Source organism: Phyllobates terribilis, unplaced genomic scaffold (genome assembly GCF_046119375.1).
Source record: "Phyllobates terribilis strain yellow unplaced genomic scaffold, ASM4611937v1 Scaffold_9__5_contigs__length_417890890, whole genome shotgun sequence".
In the NCBI taxonomy this organism is placed as follows: Eukaryota; Metazoa; Chordata; class Amphibia; order Anura; family Dendrobatidae; genus Phyllobates; species Phyllobates terribilis.
In genome coordinates, this window is record NW_027362769.1 from 54,915,930 (window position 1) to 54,943,331 (window position 27,402).

Below are 27,402 nucleotides of genomic sequence, written 5' to 3' on the forward strand. Positions count from 1 at the left end.
AAAAGTTTGGACACATCTTCTCATTTAAAGATTTTTCTGTATTTTCATGACTATGAAAATTGTTGACTGCTTTGCACACTCTTGGCATTCTCTTGATGAGCTTCAAGAGGTAGTCACCAGAAATAGTCTTCCAACAATCTTGAAAGAGTTCCCAGAGATGCTTAGCACTTCTTGGCCCTTTTGCCTTCACTCTGCGGTCCAGCTCACTCCAAACCATCTCGATTGGGTTCAGGTCTGGTGACTGTGGAGGCCAGATCATCTGGCGTAGCACCCCATCACTCTCCTTCTTGGTCAAGTAGCCCTTACACAGCCTGGAGTTGTGTTTGGGGTCATTGTCATGTTGAAAAATAAATGATGGTCCAACTAAACGCAAACCGGATAGAATAGCATGCTGCTGCAAGATGCTGTGGTGGCCATGCTGGTTCAGTATGCCTTCAATTTGGAATAAATCCCCAACAGTGTCACCAGCAAAGCACCCCCACACCATCACACCTCCTCCTCCATGCTTCACGGTGGGAACCAGGCATGTAGAGTCCATCTGTTCACCTTTTCTGCATCGCACAAAGACATGGTGGTTGGAACCAAAAATCTCAAATTTGGACTCATCAGACCAAAGCACAGATTTCCACTGGTCTAATGTCCATTCCTTGTGTTCTTTAGCCCAAACAAGTCTCTTCTGCTTGTTGCCTGTCCTTTGCAGTGGTTTCCTAACAGCTATTTTACCATGAAGGCCTGCTGCACAAAGTCTCCTCTTAACAGTTGTTGTAGAGATGTGTCTGCTGCTAGAACTCTGTGTGGCATTGACCTGGTCTCTAATCTGAGCTGCTGTTAACCTGCAGTTTCTGAGGCTGGTGACTTGAATAAACTTATCCTCAGAAGCAGAGGTGACTCTTGGTCTTCCTTTCCTGGGGCGGTCCTCATGTGAGCCAGTTTCTTTGCAGTGCTTGATGGTTTTTGCAACTGCACTTGGGGACACTTTCAAAGTTTTCCCAATTTTTCGCACTGACTGACCTTGATTTCTTAAAGTAATGATGGCCACTCGTTTTTCTTTACTTAGCTGCTTTTTTCTTGCCATAATACAAATTCTAACAGTCTATTCAGTAGGACTATCAGCTGTGTATCCACCAGACTTCTGCACAACATAACTGATGGTCCCAACCCCATTTATAAGGCAAGAAATGCCACTTATTAAACCTGACAGGGCACACCTGTCAAGTGAAAATCATTTCCAGTGACTACCTCTTGAAGCTCATCAAGAGAATGCCAAGAGTGTGCAAAGCAGTCATCAAAGCAAAAGGTGGCTACTTTGAAGAACCTAGAATATAAGACATATTTTCAGTTGTTTCACACTTTTTTGTAAAGTATATAATTCCACATGTGTTAATTCATAGTTTTGATGCCTTCAGTGTGAATGTACAATTTTCAAATTCATGAAAATACAGAAAAATCTTTAAATGAGAAGGTGTGTCCAAACTTTTGATCGGTACTGTACACGGATCAGTCGTCCTGGTCCCTTGGCAGAGAAACAGCGCCAAAACATGATGTTGCCACCCCCATGCTTCACAGTTGGTATGGTGTTCTTTGGATGCAACTCAGCATTCTTTCTCCTCCAAACACGACAAGTTGTGTTTCTACCAAACAGTTCTACTTAGGTTTCATCTGACCATATGACATTCTCCCAATACTCTTCTGGATCATCCAAATGCTCTCTAGCAAACTTCAGATGGGCCCGGACATGTAATGGCTTAAGCAGGGGGACACATCTAACACTGCTGGATCTGAGTTCCTGGCGGCGCAGTGTGTTACTGATGGTAGCCTGTGCAATGTTGGTCCCAGCTCTCTGCAGGTCATTCACTAGGTCCCACAATGTGGTTCTGGGATTTTTGCTCACTGTTGTTGAGATCATTTTGACCGCATGGGGTGAGATCTTGTGTGAAGCCCCAGATCGAGGAAGATTATCAGTGGTCTTGTATGTCTTCCATTTTCTAATTATTGCTCCCACAGTTGATTTATTCACACCAAGCTGCTTGCCTATTGCAGATTCAGACTTCCCAGGCAGGTGCAGGGCTACAATTTTGTTTCTGGTGTCCTTCGACAGCTCTTTGGTCTCCACCATAATGGAGTTTGGAGTGTGACTGTTTGAGGTTGCGGACAGATGTCTTTTATACTGATAACAAGTTCAAACAGATGCCAGTACTACAGGTAATGAGTGGAGGACAGAGGAGCCTCTTAAAGAAGAAGTTACAGGTCTGTGAGTGCCAGAAATCTTGCTTGTTTGTAGGTGACCAAATACTTATTTTCCACCAAAATTTGAAAAAAATTCTTTCCAAATCAGACAATGTGATTTTCAGGATTTGTTTTCTCATTTTGTCTCTCATAGTTGAGGTTTACCTATGATGTCAATTACAGGCCTCTCTAATCTTTTTAAGTGGGAGAACTTGCACAATTGGTGGCTGACTAAATACTTTTTTCCCCACTGTAGGAGGAGAAAATAAAAAGCCATCATGTTTTTAGTGAGATGCTGGACTTACAGTTAGGTCCATATATATTTGGACAGAGACAACATTTTTTCTAATTTTGGTTCTAGACATTACCACAATGAATTTTAAACAAAACAATTCAGATGCAGTTGAAGTTCAGACTTTCAGCTTTCATTTGAGGGTATCCACATTAAAATTGGATGAAGGGTTTAGGAGTTTCAGCTCATTAACATGTGCCACCCTGTTTTTAAAGGGACCAAAAGTAATTGGACAATTGACTCCAAGGCTATTTCATGGACAGGTGTGGGCAATCCCTTCATTATGACATTCTCAATTAAGCAGATAAAAGGCCTGGAGTTGATTTGAGGTGTGGTGCTTGCATTTAGAAGGTTTTGCTGTGAAGTAAACATGCGGTCAAAGGAGCTCTCCATCCAGGTGAAACAAGCCATCCTTAAGCTGCAAAAACAGAAAAGACCCATCCGAGAAATTGCTGCAATATTAGGAGTGGCAAAATCTACAGTTTGGTACATCCTGAGAAAGAAAGCACTGGTGAACTCATCAATGCAAAAAGACCTGGGCACCCACGGAAGACAACAGTGGTGGATGATCGCATAATAATCTCCATGGTGAAGAGAAACCCCTTCACAACAGCCAACCAAGTGAACAACACTCTCCAGGACGTAGGCGTATCAATATCCAAATCTACCATAAAGAGAAGACTGCATGAAAGTAAATACAGAGGGTTCACTGCACGGTGCAAGCCACTCATAAACATCAAGAATAAAAAGGCTAGACTGGACTTTGCTAAAAAACATCTAAAAAAGCCAGCACAGTTCTGGAAGAACATTCTTTGGACAGATGAAACCAAGATCAACCTCTACCAGAATGATGGAAAGAGAAAAGTATGGCGAAGGCGTGGTACAGCTCATGATCCAAAGCATACCACATCATCTGTAAAACACGGCGGAGGCAATGTGATGGCTTGGGCATGCATGGCTGCCAGTGACACTGGGTCACTAGTGTTTATTGATGATGTGACACAGGACAGAAGCAGCCGAATGAATTCTGATGTCTTCAGAGCCATACTGTGTGCTCAGATCCTGCCAAATGCAGCCAAACTGTTTGGTCATCGTTTCATACTACAGATGGACAATGACCCAAAACATAAAGCCAAAGCAACCCAGGAGTTTATTAAAGCAAAGAAGTGGAATATTCTTGAATGGCCAAGTCAGTCACCTGATCTCAACCCAATTGAGCATGCATTTCACTTGTTAAAGACTAAACTTCAGACAGAAAGGCCCACAAACAAACAGCAACTGAAAACCACCGCAGTGAAGGCCTGGCAGAGCATCAAAAAGGAGGAAACACAGCGTCTGGTGATGTCCTTGAGTTCAAGACTTCAGGCAGTCATTGCCAACAAAGGGTTTTCAACCAAGTACTAGAAATGAACATTTTGTTTACAATTATTTAATCTGTCCAATTACTTTTGGTCCCTTTAAAAACAGGGTGGCACATGTTAAGGAGCTGAAACTCCTAAACCCTTCATCCAATTTTAATGTGGATACAATCAAATGAAAGCTGAAAGTCTGAATTTCAACTGCATCTGAATTGTTTTGTTTAAAATTCATTGTGGTAATGTCTAGAACCAAAATTAGAAAATGTCATCTCTGTCCAAATATATATGGATCTAACTGTATATTCCTTGCATCATGTGAACTATATTCAATGTAATCTGTCTGCTTCTCACAATCCACTTGAGGACAGGTGAGCTGTCAACATCTGTCTCTTATTCTGAAAAAATACATATACTGTATATGGTATTTATATATATACCTATCGTATACTAATAATACACTCGAAAACAGCTGAGACCTGTGGAATCTGAAGTAATGATTTAATATTTCAGCACAATAACCATACGGAATCTCACCTGCATAATTTGGGTCTGAGTCTCTTGGTCCATGTCACTCCCAGCAGGTGTCACCAGCACCCATCCATCCTTATTTACATGAACGAGCACAGAAGCCTACAATTAAACAACATCAAAAAATAGATGATTGAAAAGATGATCAACTAAACTGAAACCATATCTATCAGATACACAGAAATAATTAGCATGAGATATTTAACTTGCTTTAAGATGACTGACTGGTGAAGGAGACACCATATTACATGGAGCTAAGAGTGTCAGATGTGATTGGAGATGACTTCTGCTTACTATTGTTGTTAAAAGGGTTTTCCCACGAACAAAAGTTAATTTTAATCAACAGATCTTGGAATAATAATAAGTTCCACAATTCAATGTGTTTAAATAAAATGTTCCTGTACTGAGATAATCTTATAAATGTGCCCCTGCTGTGTACTGTGTAATGGCTGTGTCTCACCATACAGGGACATGGTCTGATCATACCACATCTGAACAAACAGTGGCCCACCATAGAAACTGAACGGACCGTGGCATCTAGACAGAATTGTCGAGCCCCGGCCGATAAATGCCTACTCACATATTAAATATATTGAAAAAGGAGAACAAGTGAGTGATATGGCATAAAAGGCTTAATTTTATTAGATAGAAAATACATAATAGCAGATGTGAAACATCACAAAAGGAGAGGATATAAAGTGCATGGTGCCAGATGTTAGGGGGTCACAGGGATAGAAGGACAACCAAAATATAACAACATATAAATATGTAGGTGGGGGCAGTCACACATAAATATATGAAGAGGGGGTAGGAATGGGATATACAGTACAGTATTGCATGCAAAAAAATGACAGGACACACACAATGTATAAACATATAAATATGTAGATAAGGACAATTGCACATGCATAGAAAGGTAATAGATATGGGATTGCAAATATTACATCATAGCACAATGGCAACGAATTATACAAATGATCCCACTTGGTACCCAGACCATTCCCCTATAGCAAAAATAGACATGCGACTCACCCACAATAGTAACCAAGGGAGTCCTAGAAGCCCTGGAACCCCCCAACAGAGGTGGAGATGATGATAACGTGCCCCGACACGCGTTTCGCCGATCTTTATCAAGAGGCGCAGGGGGCAGGGGAGGAAGCAAAAGAGTATACAGACATTACAGCAGGGGATCACAGCTGATTCTTTCTTTAAAGTAAAACATTGTTTAAAATCAGGCAGTGAAATGTTTTACCTCACAAAAAGAATCAGCTGTGATCCCGTGCTGTAATGTCTGTATATGCTCCTGATGAGGTTGCGGATGGTCTCCTGTGGGATCTCCTCCCAGACCTGGACTAAAGCATCCGCCAACTCCTGGACAGTCTGTGGAGCAACGTGACGTTGGTGGATGGAGTGAGACATGATGTCCCAGATGTGCTCAATCGGATTCAGGTCTGGGGAACAGGCGGGCCAGTCCATAGCTTCAATGCCATCATCTTGCAGGAACTGCTGACACACTCCAGCCACATGAGGTCTGGCATTGTCCTGCATTAGGAGGAACCCAGGGCCAACCGCACCAGCATATGGTCTCACAAGGGGTCTGAGGATCTCATCTCGGTACCTAATGGCAGTCAGGCTACCTCTGGCGAGCACATGGAGGGCCGTGTGGCCCTCCAAAGAAATGTCACCCCACACCATTACTGACCCACTGCCAAACCGGTCATGCTGAAGGATATTGCAAGCAGCAGATCGCTCTCCACGGCGTCTCCAAACTCTGTCACGTCTGTCACATGTGCTCAGTGTGAACCTGCTTTCATCTGTGAAGAGCACAGGGCGCCAGTGGCGACTTTGACAATCCTGGTGTTCTGTGGCAAATGCCAAGCGTCCTGCACGGTGTTGGGCTGTGAGCACAACCCCCATCTGTGGACGTCGGGCCCTCATACCACCATCATGGAGTCGGTTTCTAACCAATTGTGCAGACACATGCACATTTGTGGCCTGCTGGAGGTCATTTTGCAGGGCTCTGGCAGTGCACCTCCTGTTCCTCCTTGCACAAAGGCGGAGGTAGCGGTCCTGCTGCTGGGTTGTCACCCTCCTAATGCCCCCTCCACGTCTCCTGGTATATTGGCCTGTCTCCTGGTAGCGCCTCCAGCCTCTGAACATTACGCTGACAGACACAGCAAACCTTCTTGCCACAGCTCGCATTGATGTGCCATCCTGGATGAGCTGCACTACCTGAGCAAGTTCTGTTAGTTGTAGAGTTCGTCTCATGCTACCACGAGTGTGAAAGCACAACCAACATTCAAAAGTGACCAAAACATCAGCCAGAAAGCATTGGTACTGAGAAGTGGTCTGTGGTCCCCACCTGCAGAACCACTCCTTTATTGAGGGTGTGTTGATAATTGCCAATAATTTCCATCTATTGTCTATTCCATTTGCACAACAGCATGTGAAATTGAATGTCAATCAGTGTTGCTTCCTAAGTGGACAGTTTGATTTCACAGAAGTTTGATTTACTTGGAGTTATATTCTGTTATTTAAGTGTTCCCTTTATTTTTTGAGCAGTGTATATGCTACTTTGTGTTGATATATCACATAAAATCCCAATAAAATACATTTAGGTATTTAGGTTGGTGGGTATAACGTAAAAACATGTGGAAAAGTTCATGGGGTATGAATACTTTTTCAAGGAACTGTATTTTGTCATATATAAGCTACATTAATGATATACACGTTAAATGCACCGTGCCCAATATTAGCTTCTAGGAATTGCAGGCTGTAAACCATGTTGCTTATAAACATTTTTCCATAGTATAAAGTTGAGAAATATTTCCTGTGTTCCTCTTCTGACAAATATATTTCCACAGCTGAAACTTGAAATTAATTTTCAGGTTGTAACCAGATTGTAATACTCCTTTGCCAAAAATCTAAATATTAAGGTTTGAATGGAGAAAATGTCCCACTCCCCATAGGTGATACATACATAGATGCTGAGATCTGGAGGATACAAACCTGATTGATGAAGTCTGCGATAAATCCAACAGGGAACATGGCAGGGATGATAGAGAAACCTCTCTTCTTCCAGGTGCACTCCTTGTTGTGTTCCCTCCCCGCGGTCCTTCTCTGATGGTATAATGACATTTCCAAACACTCATCCCAGCACGCCGACAAGTTAGTGGCATCAAACTTCTGCGTGAATGGAGTTTCGCTCTTTGGTGTATGTAGATTTAATTGTCGAACCTAGAAGTAGTTTTGTTTTTAAGAATATTTACAACCTCCATATTTCATTACGTAGGCTTATATACTGTAGCTACACAGAATTAATGCAGTAATTTTACCACATATATGACATATCATATACTAATTATTACAGTGGCTGCTGTAACTGTATGTAGCTGAAAAAATCATACCATTAGTCCAAAATGTAATAAGAACATATAGCAAAAGTTGTCCAAAGTGGGCAACTAAAGAGGCGCAAAATGATTTCCACTACCCTGGTCCATCATCCACTTCAGTATTCCATGGCACCCAGACCAGAGAAGTGCGAATTAGTTTGGCCAACAATCGAATGACAGCATCTTCTTTAAATTACATATATATATACTGTATATATGTGTATATATATATATATATATAGATATATATATATATATATACTGTGTATATATATATATATATATATATATATATATTTACACACACACATATACACATGTGTTCAAAATTGTTGGTACCCCTCGTTTAATGAAAGAAAAACCCACAATGGTCACAGAAATAACTTGAATCTGACAAAAGTAATAATAAATTAAAAATCTATGAAAATGATCAAATGAAAGTCAGACATTGCTTTTCAGCCCTGCTTCCACAGAATTTTTAAAAGAATTAAACTCATGAAATAGGTCTGGACAGAAATGATGGTACTCTTAACTTAATATTTTGTTGGACAACCTTTTGAGGCAATCACTGCAATCAAACGATTCCTGTAACTGTCAATGAGACTTCTGCACCTGTCCACAGGTATTTTGGCCCACTCCTCATGAGCAAACTTCTCCAGTTGTCTCGTGTTTGAAGGTTGCCTTTTCCAGACGGCATGTTTCAGCTCTTTCCGAAGATTCTCAATAGGATTTAGGCCAGGGCTCATAGAAGGCCACTTCAGAATAGTCCAATGTTTTCCTCTTAGCAATTCTTGGTAGTTTTAGCTGTGTGTTTTGGGTCATTATCCTGTTGCAAGACCCATGACCTGTGACTGTGATCAAGCTTTCTGACACTGGACAGCACATTTCTCTCTAGAATCCCTTGATAGTCTTGAGATTTCATTGTACCCTGCACAGATTCAAGGCTCCCTGTGCCAGATGCAGCAAAGCAGCCCCAGAACATAACAGAGCCTCCTCCATGTTTCACAGTAGGGACAGTGTTCTTTTCTTGATATGCTTCATTTTTTCGTCTGTGAACATAGAGGTGATGTGCCTTGCCAAAAACTTCTATTGTTGCCTCATCTGTCCATAGGACATTCTCCCAGAGGCTTGTCAACATGCAGTTTGGCGAATTCCAGTTTGGCTTTTTTATGATTTTTTTTCAACAATTGTGTTCTCCTTGTTCGTCTCCCATGTAGTCCACTTTGGATCAAACAACGACGGATGGTGCGATCTAACACTGATGTTCTTTGAGCTTGAAGTTCACCTTTAATCTCTTTAGAAGTTATCCTGGGCTCTTTTGTTACCATTCGTATTATCCGTCTCTTTGATTTGTCATCAATTTTCCTCCTGTGGCCTACGTCCAGGGATATATATATCTATACAGTTGTGCTCAAAAGTTTACATACCCTGGCATAATTTTTCCTTTCTTCGCCTTGTTTCAGAGAATATGAATGTTAACAAAAAAACTTTTTCTCCACTCATGGTTATTGATTGTATGAAGCCATTTATTGTCAAACTACTGTGTTTTCTCCCTTTTTAAATCTTAATGACAACCAAAAACATCCAAATGATCCTGATCAAAAGTTCACAAACCCCAGTTCTTAATACCATGTATTTCCCCCTCTAACATCAGTGACAGCTTGAAGTCTTTTGTGGTAGTTGTGGATGAGGTTCTTTAATTTCTCATATGGTAAAGCTGCCCATTCTTATTGGCAAAAAGCCTCCAGTTCCTGTAAATTCCTGGGCTGCCTAGCATGAACTGCGCACTTGAGATCTACCCAGAGTGGCTCAATGATATTGAAGTCAGGAGACTGAGATGGAGACTGAGATGGCCTTCACTTTGTTGTGATGTAACCAATGACAGGTCAACTTGGCCTTGTGTTTTGGATTGTTGTCATGTTGGAACATCCAAGTACGTCCCATGCGCAGCTTCCGGGCTGATGAGTGCAATTTGCCTCCAGTACTTGCTGATAGCGTGCTGCATTCATCTTTCCTTCAACTTTTATGAAGTTTCCTGTGCCTTTGTAGCTCATACATCCCCAAAACATCAGCGATCCACCTCTGTGCTTTACTGTAGGAATGGTGTTCCTTTCATCATAGGCGTTGTTGACCTCTCTCCAAATGTAACGTTTATGGTTGTGGCCAAAAAGTTCAATTTTGGTCTCATCACTCCAAATTACCTTGTTCCAGAAGTTTTGAGGCTTGGCTCTGTGCTGTTTGGCGTATTGTACGCGAGACACTTTGTGGCATTTGCGCACTAATGGCTTTCTTTTGGCGACTCGACCATGCAGCCCATTTTTCTTCAAGTGCCTCCTTATTGTGCATCTTGAATCAGCCACACCTCTAGTTTTCAGAGAGTCCTGAATTTCAGCTGATGTTATTTGTGGGTTTTTCTTTGCATCCCGAACAATTTTCCTTGCAGTTGTGGCCAAAAGTTTTGTTGGTCTACCTGACCGTGGTTTGGTTTTTACAGAGCCCCTGATTTTCCATTTGTTAATCACAGTTTGAAGGCTTCTGACTGGCATTATCAATTCCTTGGATATTTTTTTGCATCCCTTTCCTGTGTTATACAGTTCAACTACCTTTTCCCGTAGATCTGTTGACAATTCTTTTGCTTTCCCCATGACTCACAATCCAGAAACATCAGAGGCTGGATGAAAGATGCAAGAGTATGTCTGGATCCCAAAAACTCACTCAACTTTTATGCACACACACTGATTACAAGAAAACAGGTCACAGGTGAGGATGTTACCTTTAGTAGCCATTCAAACCCATTTGTGTCAAATTCTGTGCATGTTATCAGGCCAAAATCACCAGGGTGTGTGAACTTTTGATCAGGATCATTTGGATGTTTTTGGTTATCATTAAGATTTAAAAAGAGAAAACACAGTAGTTTGACAATAAATGGCTTCACCCAACCAATAACCATGAGTGGAGAAAAAGTTTTTTTGTTATCATTCATATTCTCTGACACAAGGCGAAGAAAGGAAAAATTCTGCCGGGGTATGTAAACGTTTGAGCACAACTGTATATTGTGCACACTTCTCAACATAATAATTGCAACAAGAAGGAAGAGTTGTGGAATTATGAAAACCACAGGATCAATAGACACATGTTAATGATATGCAGGTGATTAAAAAATGGAAACAAAAGTGCGCCAAGTGCAGAAATCCCTGCACTTACACGCCTTGGATGCTATCAATGAGGTTATTAATGGTTGTCTGAGTAATGTTTTGTCACACTGAATTGCACTTGGGAAGCAAATCATTAAGATCCGCTGCTGGCAGCTCCCTTTGCAATTCCCGACCGATGATGTCACAGATGTGCTCAATGGAAGACAAGTCTGAAGACTGTGCAGGCCATGGTAGTAAGTTTAGACATCGCAGGCTGCTCACAATAGCAACATGTAGCTTAGCGTTATTGTGTCCTAGAAAGCTAATTCCACCAACTCCCCCATTCTACACACACATAAAACACACAATAAAGAGCAGAAAGATGTCTGCTGTTTGTGTTATTCATCTGTGAACTTTTAGTAAAACTCATATTACCTTTTCTGGTGATACGCCACATCTGTCGGCCACAGCATCTATCCAAATTTCTGCAAACATAGCCGCCTGTGCAAATCCATATCCCGTACAGAACAACTTGGCTGGTAAGTTTGTCCTGCATGCTGAAACATGACACCGGGTATTGGGGATGCTGTAAGCATTTTGTGCACTCAACGGAGACATAGTAAGTACCTGTAATTCACAGAAGGAATTTAAAAAGATAGTGTCAAAACAAAAAAATTAACAAGTATAACATGTTCCTCATAATCTGACTTTATATTTGACATAGATAAAAATTCTGTGCACATAAATTTGAAAATGTAACATAATAAGGGTCAGAAATCTTCTTTTACAGAGGATAACCAGCTTTTCTTACTGAACTCAATCATTTTGACGATTCTATTAACCTCCTAAGTGTCCTCTAGCGGCGCCTTCAACAAGTCTGGAATTAAAGGGATTGTCCAACTTTCCTAGAAATGATTAAAAATGTTCCCATCAGATTTTCAACATCATAGTACATATAGTAATTTTTTTTATTTTACCACTATCAGTGTTTTGACCAGGTGTCAAGGTAAAGAAGTGCAACATGTAGTTATGGGGCATAAACTACAATTCCCACCATGCACCAATACAAAGCCTCTCAGCTCTGGTCACTCCTTTTGTGAAAACTCCTTCAGCTGATAATCCAAGTAAAAAATAGAACTTTATTCCATGAATAGCAAAAGTGCTTGAACTTGACTACATACAACTAATGGATTATGGAGGTGAGAAAAAAAATAGTCAGACTACCCATTTATTACTATAACTGTGTGAAGTGAAGCAGGAACTGAGACTCCTATAAAGATCCAATTAGCACAAACAATAATAGCAAAACAATGAAGTGATCAGTACAGGGAAGCTGTAAGTTCCATTCCGCAACACCTTGCATTTGTTTTATAGCAAGGACTCATTCATGTGTACATTTGTTGCAAGCATGCTATCCATTTTTTTTTTAATCTTTTCACATGTCTTTTTTTCTGGTCGATCGATGGTCTGCAAAAAAACCTTATGACTTTGGTCCACTTTGCGGACCAAACTTGCACATTGTAATGAATAGGTCTGTTCAAGGAAATGAACGGCAGAGGAGCCATTCCTGATGTATCTAGAGCTCCCGAACATGTAAATAAGGTCTAGGTGATAAATTTAATTTCATGTAATTTCCAACCTAATAAAATCTAGCTTTTTGATACCTTGAAAGATTCATCTGGTCTGTGACCAGCATTGCAGTAGTAGGTGACATCCAATGCTATAATTCTTCCATCATCCATACACCCCACCTACACAAGAAAAAAACAGATGAGTACATGAAATTACATATTTACCACATCAAAGAACAATGGAACATTTATCTTATATTATCAAAAAGAAGCCTTGTTATTCAGCGGTGACTAAACATTGTTTACAAAATGCAGGATGGTAACGTAACGAATTGAGATTGTTTGGATTTGAGAAGAGAGAACATCCAGTGAGAGGTGGTGATTTAGTGGTAAACCTAAAAGGGGTTTATGTGATTTTGCATTGATGCCACAATGACATCCATATGTGTGGCTGTGCCTGGTATTGCAGCTCAGTGCATTTAAAGAACTGATAAAAATTCTCATATTGAGCTGAACACACAATGTAATAGTAGCTGCAGAGTAGAATTAAACATTGTTTTTTTAATTGTGCCTCTCTATTGCAGTGATTTTGGCAATATTAATATTATTGGACAGTTTTCACTGGAGGGGTGTACTTTTTCTCCTTGTGTGATGTAGTTCAATCATAAGTAGGCAGTAATGCTCAGTATAAAGAAAATGCTCCCACCGTAGCTCAGAACAGGCTACTCATGTGTGAGACATGTAATACCAGCCATTTCTGCGCTCACTGCAGAGCGATTCCAAGTTGTCAAGTTGCCTTGAGCACAACAGACATAAGTATTATTACACCTTTGTGATCTCATCTATGGACAGGCAGTCCAGGCCGTGTGGGGGGAGGGGCACTAATGGGATCCGGGAGTGCTGAGCTTACAAGCTCTTGTAATCACTCTGCAGTGAGATCAGGCTGTCTGTCATTATATGTCTCACACATGAGAAATCCTGATCTCAGTTATGGTGGGTGTGTGTTCATCCTTCCCCTGAGTTACTGCCTGCTTATGATTGGTCAATAGTAAATAGGGGGAAGAAGTACACATCCCCAGTGAAAACTATCTGATGACGTCAACTCTGACTTAATGGAAATTAACTTATTAGCAGTTAAATTCTTTGCTTGCTAACATCTCCACAACAGAGAGGCAAAATTAGAAAAATAGAGCAAAAACTTTTTGTTACTCTCTGCATTTACTATCTTGTGTCCAGTTCCACTTGAAAAAATAGGTGAAAGGTCCTCCTTAATTAATACTTTAATAAAGCATTAATATTTTAGTAACACTTTCAAAAGGTGACACTGAGGGGGTATTATTTGTTTTAAGGAGACACTAGGGGGCATTGTTAGGAAGTGCAATATTTTCCTTGCTCCATATTTGGGAGCCTGACTATGCCTTTGCTAACATAATTTGTCAGGAGAAAGTCCCCCATACACTTCAGATGGTCAGATGATCTTTCGTCAATATTTTCAGCTGATTTAATCCAAATATGAATGGGGCCTTTATATGATAAATACAGCAACATACAATTCTATCTGCTCAAAGATCCAACCTTGTATTTGCCAAAGAATGCAGGCTGGGGTCTTAAAACTGCCATCTTCACTCTTTGCTCGATAACTGAGCTAACTGCTTGACCTGTCCTGAAATTTAAAAAAACATCAAATTAGACATTTTTTGTAATAAAACAAACAAAACAAAACCCAACATTCATACACTGACTCACACTTACTTCACAAATCAAAGGATTTACAAACCTTAAAGAGTAATTTTTGTTTTCATTTAACTTCACAGATCAATAGTACATATGAAATAAGAAACTTTGTGATATATCTTATCAGAGAAATCCACGTTTTTAACCTCTCTATAGAGTATAAAGGGCTGTGCCATACGACACCATAGTGAGATGGCTAGTCCGTATTGTCTCAGCAAAATGGATTTGAGCTATTTCCTCAGAGTAGAAAAAAGTTCAGGAGGCGGGGAAGGGGAAGACGAGGCTCATAAGTGGAGAAGTAAGCAAATTTAACAAATAAGATATAATAGAAAGTTTCTTACATTTGTCTATACTATTGATTTGTTCAAAGTTTGCTGACAGTACAGTTTGATTTTAAGACTAGTGATTGATATATCAAATGTGCAACCAAATGCTCAGTGGTCCTTTGGAAAGCAACCTTAAAATGAAATATAATGGTGCTGCTCACTGACTACTAAATGCTGGTAAATGACTAACAATTATCTTGGTTAACCATTACAGAGAAATCCACGCAGGATCTGCTGCAGTCATGACTAGGGTATTGAAAAGTGTCTACCGCATTAATAAATAAAAACATAACGCTTGATATACGTATATGGAATATACACTGCTCACAAAAATAAAGGGAACACTCAAATAACACATCCTAGATCTAAATGAATGAAATATTCTCATTGAATACTTTGTTCTGTACAAAGTTGAATGTGCTGACGACAAAATCACACAAAAATCATCAATGGAAATCAAATTTATTAACCAATGGAGGCCTGGATTTGGAGTCACCCCCAAAATTAAAGTGGAAAAACACACTGCAGACTGATCCAACTTTGATGTAATGTCCTTAAAACAAGTCAAAATGAGGCTCAGTATTGTGTGTGGCCTCCACGTGCCAGTATGACCTCCCTACAATGCCTGGGCATGCTCCTGATGAGGTTGTGGATGGTCTCCTGTGGGATCTCCTCCCACACCTGGACTAAAGCATCCGCCAACTCCTGGACAGTCTGTGGTGCAACGTGACGTTGGTGGATGGAGCGAGACATGATGTACCAGATGTGCTCAATCGGATTCAGGTCTGGGGAACGGGCGGGCCAGTCCATAACTTCAATACCTTCATCTTGCAGGAAGTGCTGACACACTCCAGCCACATGAGGTCTGGCATTGTCTTGCATTACTAGGAACCCAGGGCCAACCGCACTAGCATATGGTCTCACAAGGGGTCTGAGGATCTCATCTCGGTACCTAATGGCAGTCAGGCTACCTCTGGTGAGCACATGGAGGGCTGTGCGGCCCTCCAAAGAAAGGCCACCCCACACCATTACTGACCCACTGCCAAACCGGTCATGTTGAAGGATGTTGCAGGCAGCAGATCGCTCTCCACGGCATCTCCAGACTCTGTTATGTCTGTCACATGTGCTCAGTGTGAACCTGCTTTCATCTGTGAAGAGCACAGGGAGCCTGTGGCGACTTTGCCAATCCTGGTGTTTTGTGGCAAATGCCAAGCGTCCTGCACGGTGTTGGGCTGTGAGCACAACCCCCATCTGTGGACGTCGGGCCCTCATACCACCCTCATGGAGTCGGTTTCTAACCGTTTGTGCAGACACATGCACATTTGTGGCCTGCTGGAGGTCATTTTGCAGGGCTCTGGCAAGTGCTCCTGCTGTTCCTCCTTGCACAAAGGCGGAGGTAGCAGTCCTGCTGCTGCGTTGTTGCCCTCCTACGGCCCCCTCCACATCTCCTGGTGTACTGGCCGGTCTCCTGGTAGCACCTCCAGCCTCTGGACACTACGCTGACAGACACAGCAAACCTTCTTGCCACAGTTCTCATTGATGTGCCATCCTGGATGAGCAGCACTACCTGAGCAATGTCTGTGGGTTGTAGAGTCCGTCTCATGCTACCACGAGTGTGAAAGCACAACCAACATTCAAAAGTGACCAAAACATCAGCCAGAAAGCATTGATACTGAGATGTGGTCTGTGGTCCCCACCTGCAGAACCACTCCTTTATTGAGGGTGTCTTGATAATTGCCAATAATTTCCATCTATTGTCTATTCCATTTGCACAACAGCATGTGAAATTGATTGTCAATCAGCGTTGCTTCCTAAGTGGACAGTTTGATTTCACAGAAGTTTGATTTACTTGGAGTTATATTCTGTTGTTTAAGTGCTCCCTTTATTTTTTTTGAGCAGTGTATATATGGCAACAGTAGCCTTTATTAATTACAATTTATACAGTTTGTAAAAAAAACTAACAACACCATCAAGTTCCCGATGAGATGCTGGATGGCCCACCACCACTGGACAGTACCGAACAAAACTATCCCCAATCGCACAGCTGCAACGCGGGGTTGACACACCACCATGGTACTGCCCACACAAGAATTTTCGATTCCCTGAGAACTGTCCCAGCAAGAACTAACCACACATAATAATGAAAGGTTACCATATCTCTGATGTGACCAAGGCCATCCCTGTCCTCCTCACCTCTGACTGCTGTGACATAAATATAGCATGGCATGAAAAAATCCTACCCCCATCACTGACGTCTGGTCATTACCAACAAATCATAAAAGAAAGGCGGGTGGGTGGGATGTTCATCGTTCCCCAGGTCTTCCTCTTCATATAAGGTACTCTGAGATGACCCAAACCACTCCCATAACTAAATTACCCAATCCTGACCTAATCCCACTCCATGTGACCTAACTTCTATTCCATGCCCTCTAACTGTAGTAGTTAACCCTATTTCCAAACCCCTGTCATGTCCGGGCCTACTCTAACTGCGCCCGTTCCAACCCTATCTTCAGGGAGATGATCCACGACAAGGACATTGCTCTAAGGAAATCAGCTATTGGAGAACAAGGGGCCTTTTTTTTGTACCCAAACCATTCTTTTTTTAAGTCTGTTTTATATATGCTCGTCTGTTTTTTTGTTTTCCACTTTATGAGTGAAGTTTTAGCTTGATTCCATCAAGTACAACTTTTTAAAAAATTGCAAAAAATTTTCGCACTATTTTTGTGACTTTTGGTGTGAGCAATTTGGATGAATTTGGTGCCAAAAACGGTGTATAATATCACAAGTAGTGTTGAGCATTCCGATACTGAAATATCGGGTATCGGCCGATATTCGCGGTATCGGAATTCCGATACTTAATTCCGATACTTTTGCAATATCGTATACCGGAATCGGAAGTTCCCATAATGCAATGAGACATTTTCATTTTATTCAGCCAATGAGGATCCTAAGAAGTGTGGGCACATCCTGTTAGGCATGTAGGCATCTTAACTAATGGCATGGCTGTGATTGGCTGCTGAAATGATGTCATGATGCACTATAAAAGCCACCGCCGCCATTTTGAGCTCACTCTGCTGTGAATTCAGTTAGGGATAGGACGCTGTTGTTCTGAGGGACAGTTTTAGCTACCTATTTGCTCTATACTGCTTTACCCAAGCTACTTTCTAAATCACTGTGCCTTGCAGTGCTAGTGCACAGTTCCCTGTGCTGTTCACCGCTGTCTGCAAGGTCTGTGTGTGTGAGTGCAGCTCACCCTGTAGTGTGTGCTTCAGCCAAGTCTGGTTGTAGTGCACTCAGTGTGTGTCACTGCCTCATACATTGTCCTTTTTTGCCAATTCATAATTTTTCCTGATATCTCCTATTAGTGTGGTGGTTCCATCTGTATTCAGCTAAATTGGTTCCAAACACACTATATAGGAGTAGATAGAGACATTTTTTTCCGTCTTGCAGCACTAGTGCACAGTGCTCTGCATCTGTACTGTTCACCGCTGTCTGCAAGGTCTGGTGTGTGAGTGCAGCTCACCCTGTAGTGTGTGCTTCAACCCCGTCTGGTTGTAGTGCACTCAGTGTGTGTCACTGCCTCATACATTGTCCTTTTTTGCCAATTCATAATTTTTCCTGATATCTCCTATTAGTGTGGTGGTTCCATCCGTATTCAGCTAAATTGGTTCCAAACACACTATATAGGAGTAGATAGAGAAATTTTTTTGGTCTTGCAGCGCTAGTGCACAGTGCTCTGCATCTGTACTGTTCACCGCTGTCTGCAAGGTCTGGTGTGTGAGTGCAGCTCACCCTGTAGTGTGTGCTTCAACCCCGTCTGGTTGTAGTGCACTCAGTGTGTGTCACTGCCTCATACATTGTCGTTTTTTGCCAATTCATAATTTTTCCTGATATCTCCTATTGGTGTGGTGGTTCCATCTGTATTCAGCTAAATTGGTTCCAAACACACTATATAGGAGTAGATAGAGAATTTTTTTTCCGTCTTGCAGCGCTAGTGCACAGTGCTCTGCATCTGTACTGTTCACCGCTGTCTGCAAGGTCTGGTGTGTGAGTGCAGCTCACCCTGTAGTGTGTGCTTCAACCCCGTCTGGTTGTAGTGCACTCAGTGTGTGTCACTGCCTCATACATTGTCCTTTTTTGCCAATTCATAATTTTTCCTGATATCTCCTATTAGTGTGGTGGTTCCATCCGTATTCAGCTAAATTGGTTCCAAACACACTATATAGGAGTAGATAGAGAAATTTTTTTGGTCTTGCAGCGCTAGTGCACAGTGCTCTGCATCTGTACTGTTCACCGCTGTCTGCAAGGTCTGGTGTGTGAGTGCAGCTCACCCTGTAGTGTGTGCTTCAACCCCGTCTGGTTGTAGTGCACTCAGTGTGTGTCACTGCCTCATACATTGTCCTTTATTGCCAATTCATAATTTTTCCTGATATCTCCTATTAGTGTGGTGGTTCCATCCGTATTCAGCTAAATTGATTCCAAACACACTATATAGGAGTAGATAGAGGAGCCTTTCTGCAGCCTTGGGCCCTGCAGCCCCAGCCAGATTAGTATTAGCCTATTTTTTGCAGCCTCATCTATTGCATTGTAGGTTACCTTCCTACATTGTAATAGCTACAAAAAGTTTGTGATACTATCGTTATTACATCTTTAGGCACATCCAGTGTCTTTTTGTGACAAAAAAAACCTAAATAAAGTTCACCAAACACTCCACTTTACAGTTGTGTAGGCCACATTAGCTCATATTAAAGTCTAGTCCACACTTTATAAAATTAGTGTTTCTTATACCTGTTAGCAGCTGTTCAGGAATAAGCACACTAAGCCCTTAGTACTTTTCTGCCTATCTTTATCAGTCTACCAAGATGAAGAAGGCAGGGAGTAAGGCATGTGGTCGTGGGCGTGGGCGTGGGCGTGGAGTTTCTGCAGGGAGAGGACGTGAGGATTCTGTGCCTGCAGGGAGAGGACGTGGGGATTCTGTGCCTGCTGCGGGCACCAGTGACTCAGCATCCCCCAGTTTTACCAGGGAACAGTCCTTTATGCGCAGCTTTGTAGGAGCTAGCCGTACCCCACTGCTGCGCGAGGACCAAATTGAAGCCGTTGTCGGATGGATGGCAGCTAACGCATCGACTTCAATTAGTTCCAGATCCTCTCAGGTCCTGAGCACTGAAGAGCACCCATCTGTCTCTTCACCACCTGCCAAATTGCCCAGGCAGTCAGAGAGCCCTGGACAGGAGCCATCTCTACTTCTGTTCTCTGAATCTCTTGGCTTGGAAAGAGGGGGCCAGCCAAGCAGAATTCGAGAATTTGAAGAAGAGGTAGTATGCAGTGATGCGCAACCGTTTTGTCTCTCTGAATCTGAAGAGGCGGGTGGGCCAGTGCCTATGGTCAGCAGCACACCTCAGTACGCATCTGATGATGAGACTCAGGTGCCACTTTCTGGTGCGTACTGTGCTGTCGAGACTACCCAGGAGAAGCAGTTGTTTGAAGAGGGTGGTGTAGATGATGAGGTCCTTGACCCATCATGGCGTGAGGGACAGGAAGGTGGTGGGAGCAGCTCTGAGGAAGAGATTCCCCGAACGGCCCAAAAAGGAGGGAGGGGGAGGGGGCAGACTTGGTTGCCTGTAGCCTCCACTTCGGCACCCATTAGGAGCATGGCTCTTCCAAAATCCAAAGCGGGCGCTCCCAAGACTTGCAGTGCCTGGTCCTTTTTTGACACAGTTGCAGATGACATTTGCTTTGTCAAATGCAAGCTGTGTAATCAGAAGGTGAAAAGAGGGAAAAGTGTCAGCAACCTCAATACCACAAATATGTGGAAACATGTGCGGACCAAGCACGTGGTGGAGTTACACAAACACACTGAAGACCTAGGCCAACCTACAGCGCCACCTACCACCTCTTCAGCTCGTGTTGTAGCCTCTTCCTCCAGCTCACACACAGCTGGTTCGGCTTCCTCACAGGATCGCCATGGAAGAATCTCTGGCACTGTTGTACAGAGACACAGTGTAATTCCACCCACAGCACCACTTTCCCAGTCATCCTCACACTCCCAGGCCAGTCTACAGCCATCGTTAGCACAGGCATGGGAGAAAAGGCGCCCATACTCGGCAAACCACCCCCGAGCACAGGCTCTGAATGCTGGCATTGCTAAACTACTGGCCCTTGAAATGCTATCATTCAGGCTGGTGGAGACTGACACATTCCGTAACTTTATGGCATTGGCAGTCCCACAATACAACGTGCCCAGCCGCTTTTATTTCAGCAGGCAAGCCGTCCCTGCCCTGCAACATCATGTGGAGGGAAAAATTAAACATGCGCTACAAAACGCCGTCAGTAGCAAGGTCCACCTGACCACTGATGCGTGGACCAGTAAGCATGGACAGGGACGATACCTTTCCCTCACTGCCCATTGGGTAAATGTTGTGGAGCCGGGTACAGATCTTGAGAGTGGCGCTGTACGTGTTCTGCCAACTCCAAGGATTGCAGGAATCCAGTCTGTACACATTGACTCCTCCTCATACTCCAGTTCCTCTGAATCAGCGCTGCAGGAGCCGTCACGGTCTACCTCCACATCGACCCGTGAACGGTTACCTGTTATGATGACCGATATGAGCACAGCCGTGGCCAAACGTCAACAGGCCGTATTAAAATTAATTTCTTTGGGGAATCGAAGCCACACAGCGCAGGAGCTCTGGAATGCCATCAAGCAGCAGAGTGACGTGTGGTTTGTGCCAGCGAATCTCCAGCTAGGCATGGTAGTGTGTGACAATGGCCGAAATCTGGTGGCAGCTCTGGGCCTAGGCAACCTCACTCACATCCCATGTCTGGCACATGTGCTCAACTTGGTCGTGCAGAGTTTTTTGAGGGACTATCCGGATCTTGATGCACTGCTTCACAAGGTCCGCATAGAGTGCGCTCACTTGCGGCGTTCCAGCAATGCAAGATCACGCATTGCAGCTCTGCAGCGCCGATTATGTCTTCCGGAACATCGCATCATATGTGACCTACCCACCAGGTGGAATTCAACGTTACATATGTTGGAGAGGTTGTGTGAGCAGCAGGCAGCAGTAATGGAGTACCAGCTGCAGCAGGCGCAAACAAGTCGCAGTGCGCGCCGTTCACACTTCACCACCACTGAGTGGGCCTCTATGAAGGACATTTGCCACGTTTTGCGTGCCTTCGATTATTCCACGCGGATGGCGAGTGCAGATGATGCACTAGTCAGCATGACTATCCCCCTTATCTGCCTGCTTGAAAAAACACTGCAAGCACTAAGGGACGAGGTTTTGGAAGAGGTGGAGGATGAGGAGTCACAAATGCCATCTGCTTCTCTACAGTCTGCGCAACGTGGTTCCTCACAAAGGCCTAGGCAGGGGACACTTTGTGAGGAGGATGAGGAGGAGTCAATGGATGAGGAAGACATCTGTCCAGAGGAGGGAGGTACACAATGCTCTAGTAGTCAGTATCTAGAGCGAGGGTGGGGTGATGCAGAGCAGGCAGAGATCACGCCTCAAGCAGGGGACAGCGTTTCTTGGCCAGTTGGCAGTCTGCAGCACATGGTTGATTTCATGCTGCAGTGCCTGAGAAACGACCGCCGCATCGCCCACATTCTCAACACGGCTGATTATTGGGTGTCCACCCTCCTAGATCCTCGCTACCGGGACAACTTACAAAGCCTCATAACACCGTTGAACCGGGAGCGTAAAATGCGGGAGTACCAAGACGCACTGGTGCATTCCATCATGTTCTCCATTCCAACCGAGAGCAGTGCTGCTAGTGCTTTACAAAGCAGCTCAGTGCGTCGAGGCAGTGGAGGAAGCTCTGCACAAAGAGGGAGCAGAAGCAGCGCCTCAGCACAAGGCAAGACCAGTATGGCCGAAATGTGGCAAAGTTTTGTGTCCCCGCCGCCACAAATGTCTACACCATCACAGACGGCTCCAGTCAGCAGGAGGCAACGTTTCCGTCAGATGGTGACAGACTACATGTCTTGCCCTCTTAGTGTACTCCCAGACGGCTCTTCTCCCTTCAAGTTTTGGGTCTGTAAGCTGGATACATGGCCAGAGCTTAGTCAGTATGCACTGGAGGTGCTAGCTTGCCCTGCTGCTAGTGTATTATCGGAACGCGTCTTTAGTGCCGCAGGTGGTGTACTAACAGACCGTCGCATGCGACTATCCTCCGATAACGTTGACCGGCTTACTTTTCTCAAAATGAACAAGGCCTGGATCTCTCATGAATTTGCCAGTCCTCTTCCAGAATAAATAATTGGTTGGCAACAGTATCCAGGTCTCCTGTTCTGTTCATGTTTCTACCACCTGAACTGTAATCCCTGAGCTCCAACACCGCCAGTTGGCGCTCGGAAGTGCCGTCTGCACAGTCAACACTTGCTGCCGTGTTATTGGGGTTCAGTAACGTCAGCTGTTCCCCTGCTGTGCGGACGGCAATTTCTCCTGCTCTGTCCACATCCACTGTACTACTGATTTAAAACCTCCTCCAAATACACCTCTGGCTCCTCTGTTTTCAGTATTATCCCTGAGCTCCAACACCGCCAGTTGGCGCTCGGAAGTGCCGTCTGCACAGTCAACACTTGCTACCATGTTATTGGGGTTCAGTAACGTCAGCTGTTCCCCTGCTGTGCGGACGGCAATTTCTCCTGCTCTGTCCACATTCTCACTACTACAGATTTTAAAGTTGCTCCAATTACACCTCTGGCTCCTCTGTTTTCAGTATTATCCCTGAGCTCCAACACCGCCAGTTGGCGCACGGAAGTGCCATCTGCACAGTCAACACTTGCTGCCGTGTTATTGGGGTTCAGTAACGTCAGCTGTTCCCCTGCTGTGCGGACGGCAATTTCTCCTGCTTTGTCCACATCCACTGTACTACACATTTTAAAGTTGCTCCAATTACACCTCTGGCTCCTCTGTTTTCATTCTTATCCCTGGGCTCCAACACCGCCAGTTGGCGCTCGGAAGTGCCGTCTGCACAGTCAACACTTGCTGCGGTGTTATTGGGGTTCGGTAACGTCAGCTGTTCCCCTGCTGTGTTCACGGCAATTTCTCCTGCTCTGTCCATATTCACTGTGCTACTTATTTAAAACTTGCTCCAATTACACCTCTGGCTCCTCTCTATTTTTATTCTTATCCCTGGGCTCCAGCACCGCCAGTTGGCGCTCGGAAGTGCTGTCTGCACAGTCAACACTTGCTGCCGTGTTATTGGGGTTCGGTAACGTCAGCTGTTCCCCTGCTGTGTTCACGGCAATTTCTCCTGCTCTGTCCATATTCACTGTGCTACTTATTTAAAACTTGCTCCAATTACACCTCTGGCTCCTCTCTATTTTTATTCTTATCCCTGGGCTCCAGCACCGCCAGTTGGCGCTCGGAAGTGCTGTCTGCACAGTCAACACTTGCTGCCGTGTTATTGGGGTTCGGTAACGTCAGCTGTTCCCCTGCTGTACGGACGGCAATTTCTCCTGCTTTGTCCACATCCACTGTACTACACATTTTAAAGTTGCTCCAATTACACCTCTGGCTCCTCTGTTTTCATTCTTATCCCTGGGCTCCAGCACCGCCAGTTGGCGCTCGGAAGTGCCGTCTGCACAGTCAACACTTGCTACCATGTTATTGGGGTTCAGTAACGTCAGCTGTTCCCCTGCTGTGCGGACGGCAATTTCTTCTGCTCTGTCCACATTCTCACTACTACAGATTTTAAAGTTGCTCCAATTACACCTCTGGCTCCTCTGTTTTCAGTATTATCCCTGAGCTCCAACACCGCCAGTTGGCGCTCGGAAGTGCCGTCTGCACAGTCAACAGTTGCTGCCGTGTTATTGGGGTTCAGTAACGTCAGCTGTTCCCCTGCTGTGCGGACGGCAATTTCTCCTGCTCTGTCCACATCCACTGTACTACTGATTTAAAACCTCCTCCAAATACACCTCTGGCTCCTCTGTTTTCAGTATTATCCCTGAGCTCCAACACCGCCAGTTGGCGCACGGAAGTGCCATCTGCACAGTCAACACTTGCTGCCGTGTTATTGGGGTTCAGTAACGTCAGCTGTTCCCCTGCTGTGCGGACGGCAATTTCTCCTGCTTTGTCCACATCCACTGTACTACACATTTTAAAGTTGCTCCAATTACACCTCTGGCTCCTCTGTTTTCATTCTTATCCCTGGGCTCCAACACGGCCAGTTGGCGCTCGGAAGTGCCGTCTGCACAGTCAACACTTGCTGCAGTGTTATTGGGGTTCGGTAACGTCAGCTGTTCCCCTGCTGTGTTCACGGCAATTTCTCCTGCTCTGTCCATATTCACTGTGCTACTTATTTAAAACTTGCTCCAATTACACCTCTGGCTCCTCTCTATTTTTATTCTTATCCCTGGGCTCCAGCACCGCCAGTTGGCGCTCGGAAGTGCTGTCTGCACAGTCAACACTTGCTGCCGTGTTATTGGGGTTCGGTAACGTCAGCTGTTCCCCTGCTGTGTTCACGGCAATTTCTCCTGCTCTGTCCATATTCACTGTGCTACTTATTTAAAACTTGCTCCAATTACACCTCTGGCTCCTCTCTATTTTTATTCTTATCCCTGGGCTCCAGCACCGCCAGTTGGCGCTCGGAAGTGCTGTCTGCACAGTCAACACTTGCTGCCGTGTTATTGGGGTTCGGTAACGTCAGCTGTTCCCCTGCTGTACGGACGGCAATTTCTCCTGCTTTGTCCACATCCACTGTACTACACATTTTAAAGTTGCTCCAATTACACCTCTGGCTCCTCTGTTTTCATTCTTATCCCTGGGCTCCAGCACCGCCAGTTGGCGCTCGGAAGTGCCGTCTGCACAGTCAACACTTGCTGGGGTGTTATTGGGGTTCGGTAACGTCAGCTGTTCCCCTGCTGTGTTCACGGCAATTTCTCCTGCTCTGTCCATATTCACTGTGCTACTTATTTAAAACTTGCTCCAATTACACCTCTGGCTCCTCCGTTTTTAGTATTTACCCTGGGCTCCAATACCGCTAGTTGCTGCTCAGAAGTGCCGTCTGCACAGTCAACGCTTGCTCCAGTGTTATTGGGGTTCAGTAACGTCAGCTGATCCCCAGCTGTGTGTCCGGCAAATTCTCCTGCTTTGTCCACATCCACTGTACTACGGATTTAAAACCTCCTCCAAATACACCTCTGGCTCCTCTGTTTTTAGTATTTACCCTGGGCTCCAGCACCGCCAGCTGGTTCTCGGCAGTTCCATTGGCTCTTGTACCTTCTGCTACCCATCCGGGTTCCAGTACCGTCAGCTGGTCCTCGGTAGTTCCATTTGCTCTTGTATCTTCTGCTACCCATCCGGGTTCCAGTACCGTCAGCTGGTTCTCGGCAGTGTCTTTGGCACGGGTACTCCCTCCTGCCCAGCCTGGTTCCAGCACGCCAGCTGTTTCCGGGTAGTGTCAACGTCACTTTGCCTCCAATGCGTTGTCCTGTCGTGTTGCGGTCGGGTTAGCCGACTCTATGGTGCCTGCAGTTTAGGTGACTCCTATGTGGGCTGCGGGATCTGGCAATGAAGGCTGGTTCCATAGTGCCAATAGGACAAGCACCCCCTGTAGGACTGTGGGTTTTGGTAACTGCGGCCGGCTCGCGGCCTTGAACTTTTTTTTACATGGGTACCTTCTGCTACCCATCCGGGTTCCAGTACCGTCAGCTGGTTCTCGGCAGTGCCTTTGGATTAGGTGCCTCCTTCTCGGTATCCAAGTTCCACCAACGTCTGCTGGTCCTTGGTAGTGCTTTCTGGCACAGGTACCTCCTGCTTAGTAACCGAGTTCCAGTAACATCAGCTGGTCCTCGGTAGTTCCATTGGCTCTTGTACCTTCTGCTACCCATCCGGGTTCCAGTACCGTCAGCTGGTCCTCGGTAGTTCCTCAGCTTTCTTGTACCTTCTGCTACATTTCCAAGTTCAAGCTTTTTGAAATGGTTCTTGGTAATCACTCTGGATCTCCCTGACGAGGACCCTGAAGACGAGGACCCTGAAGACCAACCCTAAGAAGACGAGGACCCCGAAGACAATGACCCTGAAGACGAGGACCCTGAAGACCACCCCGAAGAAGACGAGGACCCTGAAGACCACCCCGAAGAAGACGAGGACCCTGAAGACCACCCCGAAGAAGACGAGGACCCCGAAGACGAGGACCCAGAAGACCAACCCGAAGAAGACGAGGACCCCGAAGACGAGGACCCCCGAAGACGACGACCCTGAAGACCACCCCGAAGAAGACCAAGAAGATGACCCTGAAGAAGTTGACCAAGAAGACAAAGAAGAGAAGACAAGCACCAAGATACAGAAGAACAAGAGACAGAAAACCAAGAAGCAGAAATACAAGAAGCTGCAGAACAAAAAGCGGAAGAACTTTAAGCATAAGACTAAAAATCAGAGCAAAAGATAATATCTAAATTATAAGCAGAAGATGACTAAGCAGTGTATGGGGGTGAGTCCGTTCCTCCTCGTGGTGCCCCTGGAAAAGACCTGCTGCTGCAGGCCAAACTGAACGCGGACAAATCCTGTTGTAAATCTTTTGTGACGGGCAGAACGAAAGGTGTAATGTCCAACCTTTTATAGATAACAACTACAGGAATGCCTGTCACAAATAAGAATATGATGAAGAAGAAGAATATGAAGAAGATGAAGAAGTAGAATATGAAGAATGTAAAAAAAAGAATAATACGAAGAAGGTGAAGAAGAAGAAGGTGAAGAAGAAGTGGATGAAAAAGATGCTGAGGATGATGAAGGAGAAAGTGTGGGAGAAGTAAAAAAGAAGGTGAAGAGCATGGAAGTAGTGAAACATAAATATCTGACAAAATATAAAAATACTTAACATAGTTAATATTTCC

At 44.4% G+C, this 27,402-nt stretch overlaps 1 protein-coding gene across 1 annotated transcript in view; it reads right to left on the minus strand.

The window, feature by feature from the left end:
* LOC141161554 (aldehyde oxidase-like) overlaps positions 1-27,402 on the minus strand; it is a 220,963-nt gene that overhangs the window by 30,672 nt on the left and 162,889 nt on the right. Inside the window, exons 16-20 of the mRNA XM_073646513.1 lie at positions 14,077-14,164; positions 12,595-12,681; positions 11,366-11,557; positions 7,414-7,641; positions 4,411-4,506 (exon numbers count right to left, since the gene is read on the minus strand). Coding sequence (XP_073502614.1) covers positions 4,411-4,506; positions 7,414-7,641; positions 11,366-11,557; positions 12,595-12,681; positions 14,077-14,164 — 691 coding nt within the window. The remainder of the gene's footprint in view (positions 1-4,410; positions 4,507-7,413; positions 7,642-11,365; positions 11,558-12,594; positions 12,682-14,076; positions 14,165-27,402) is intronic.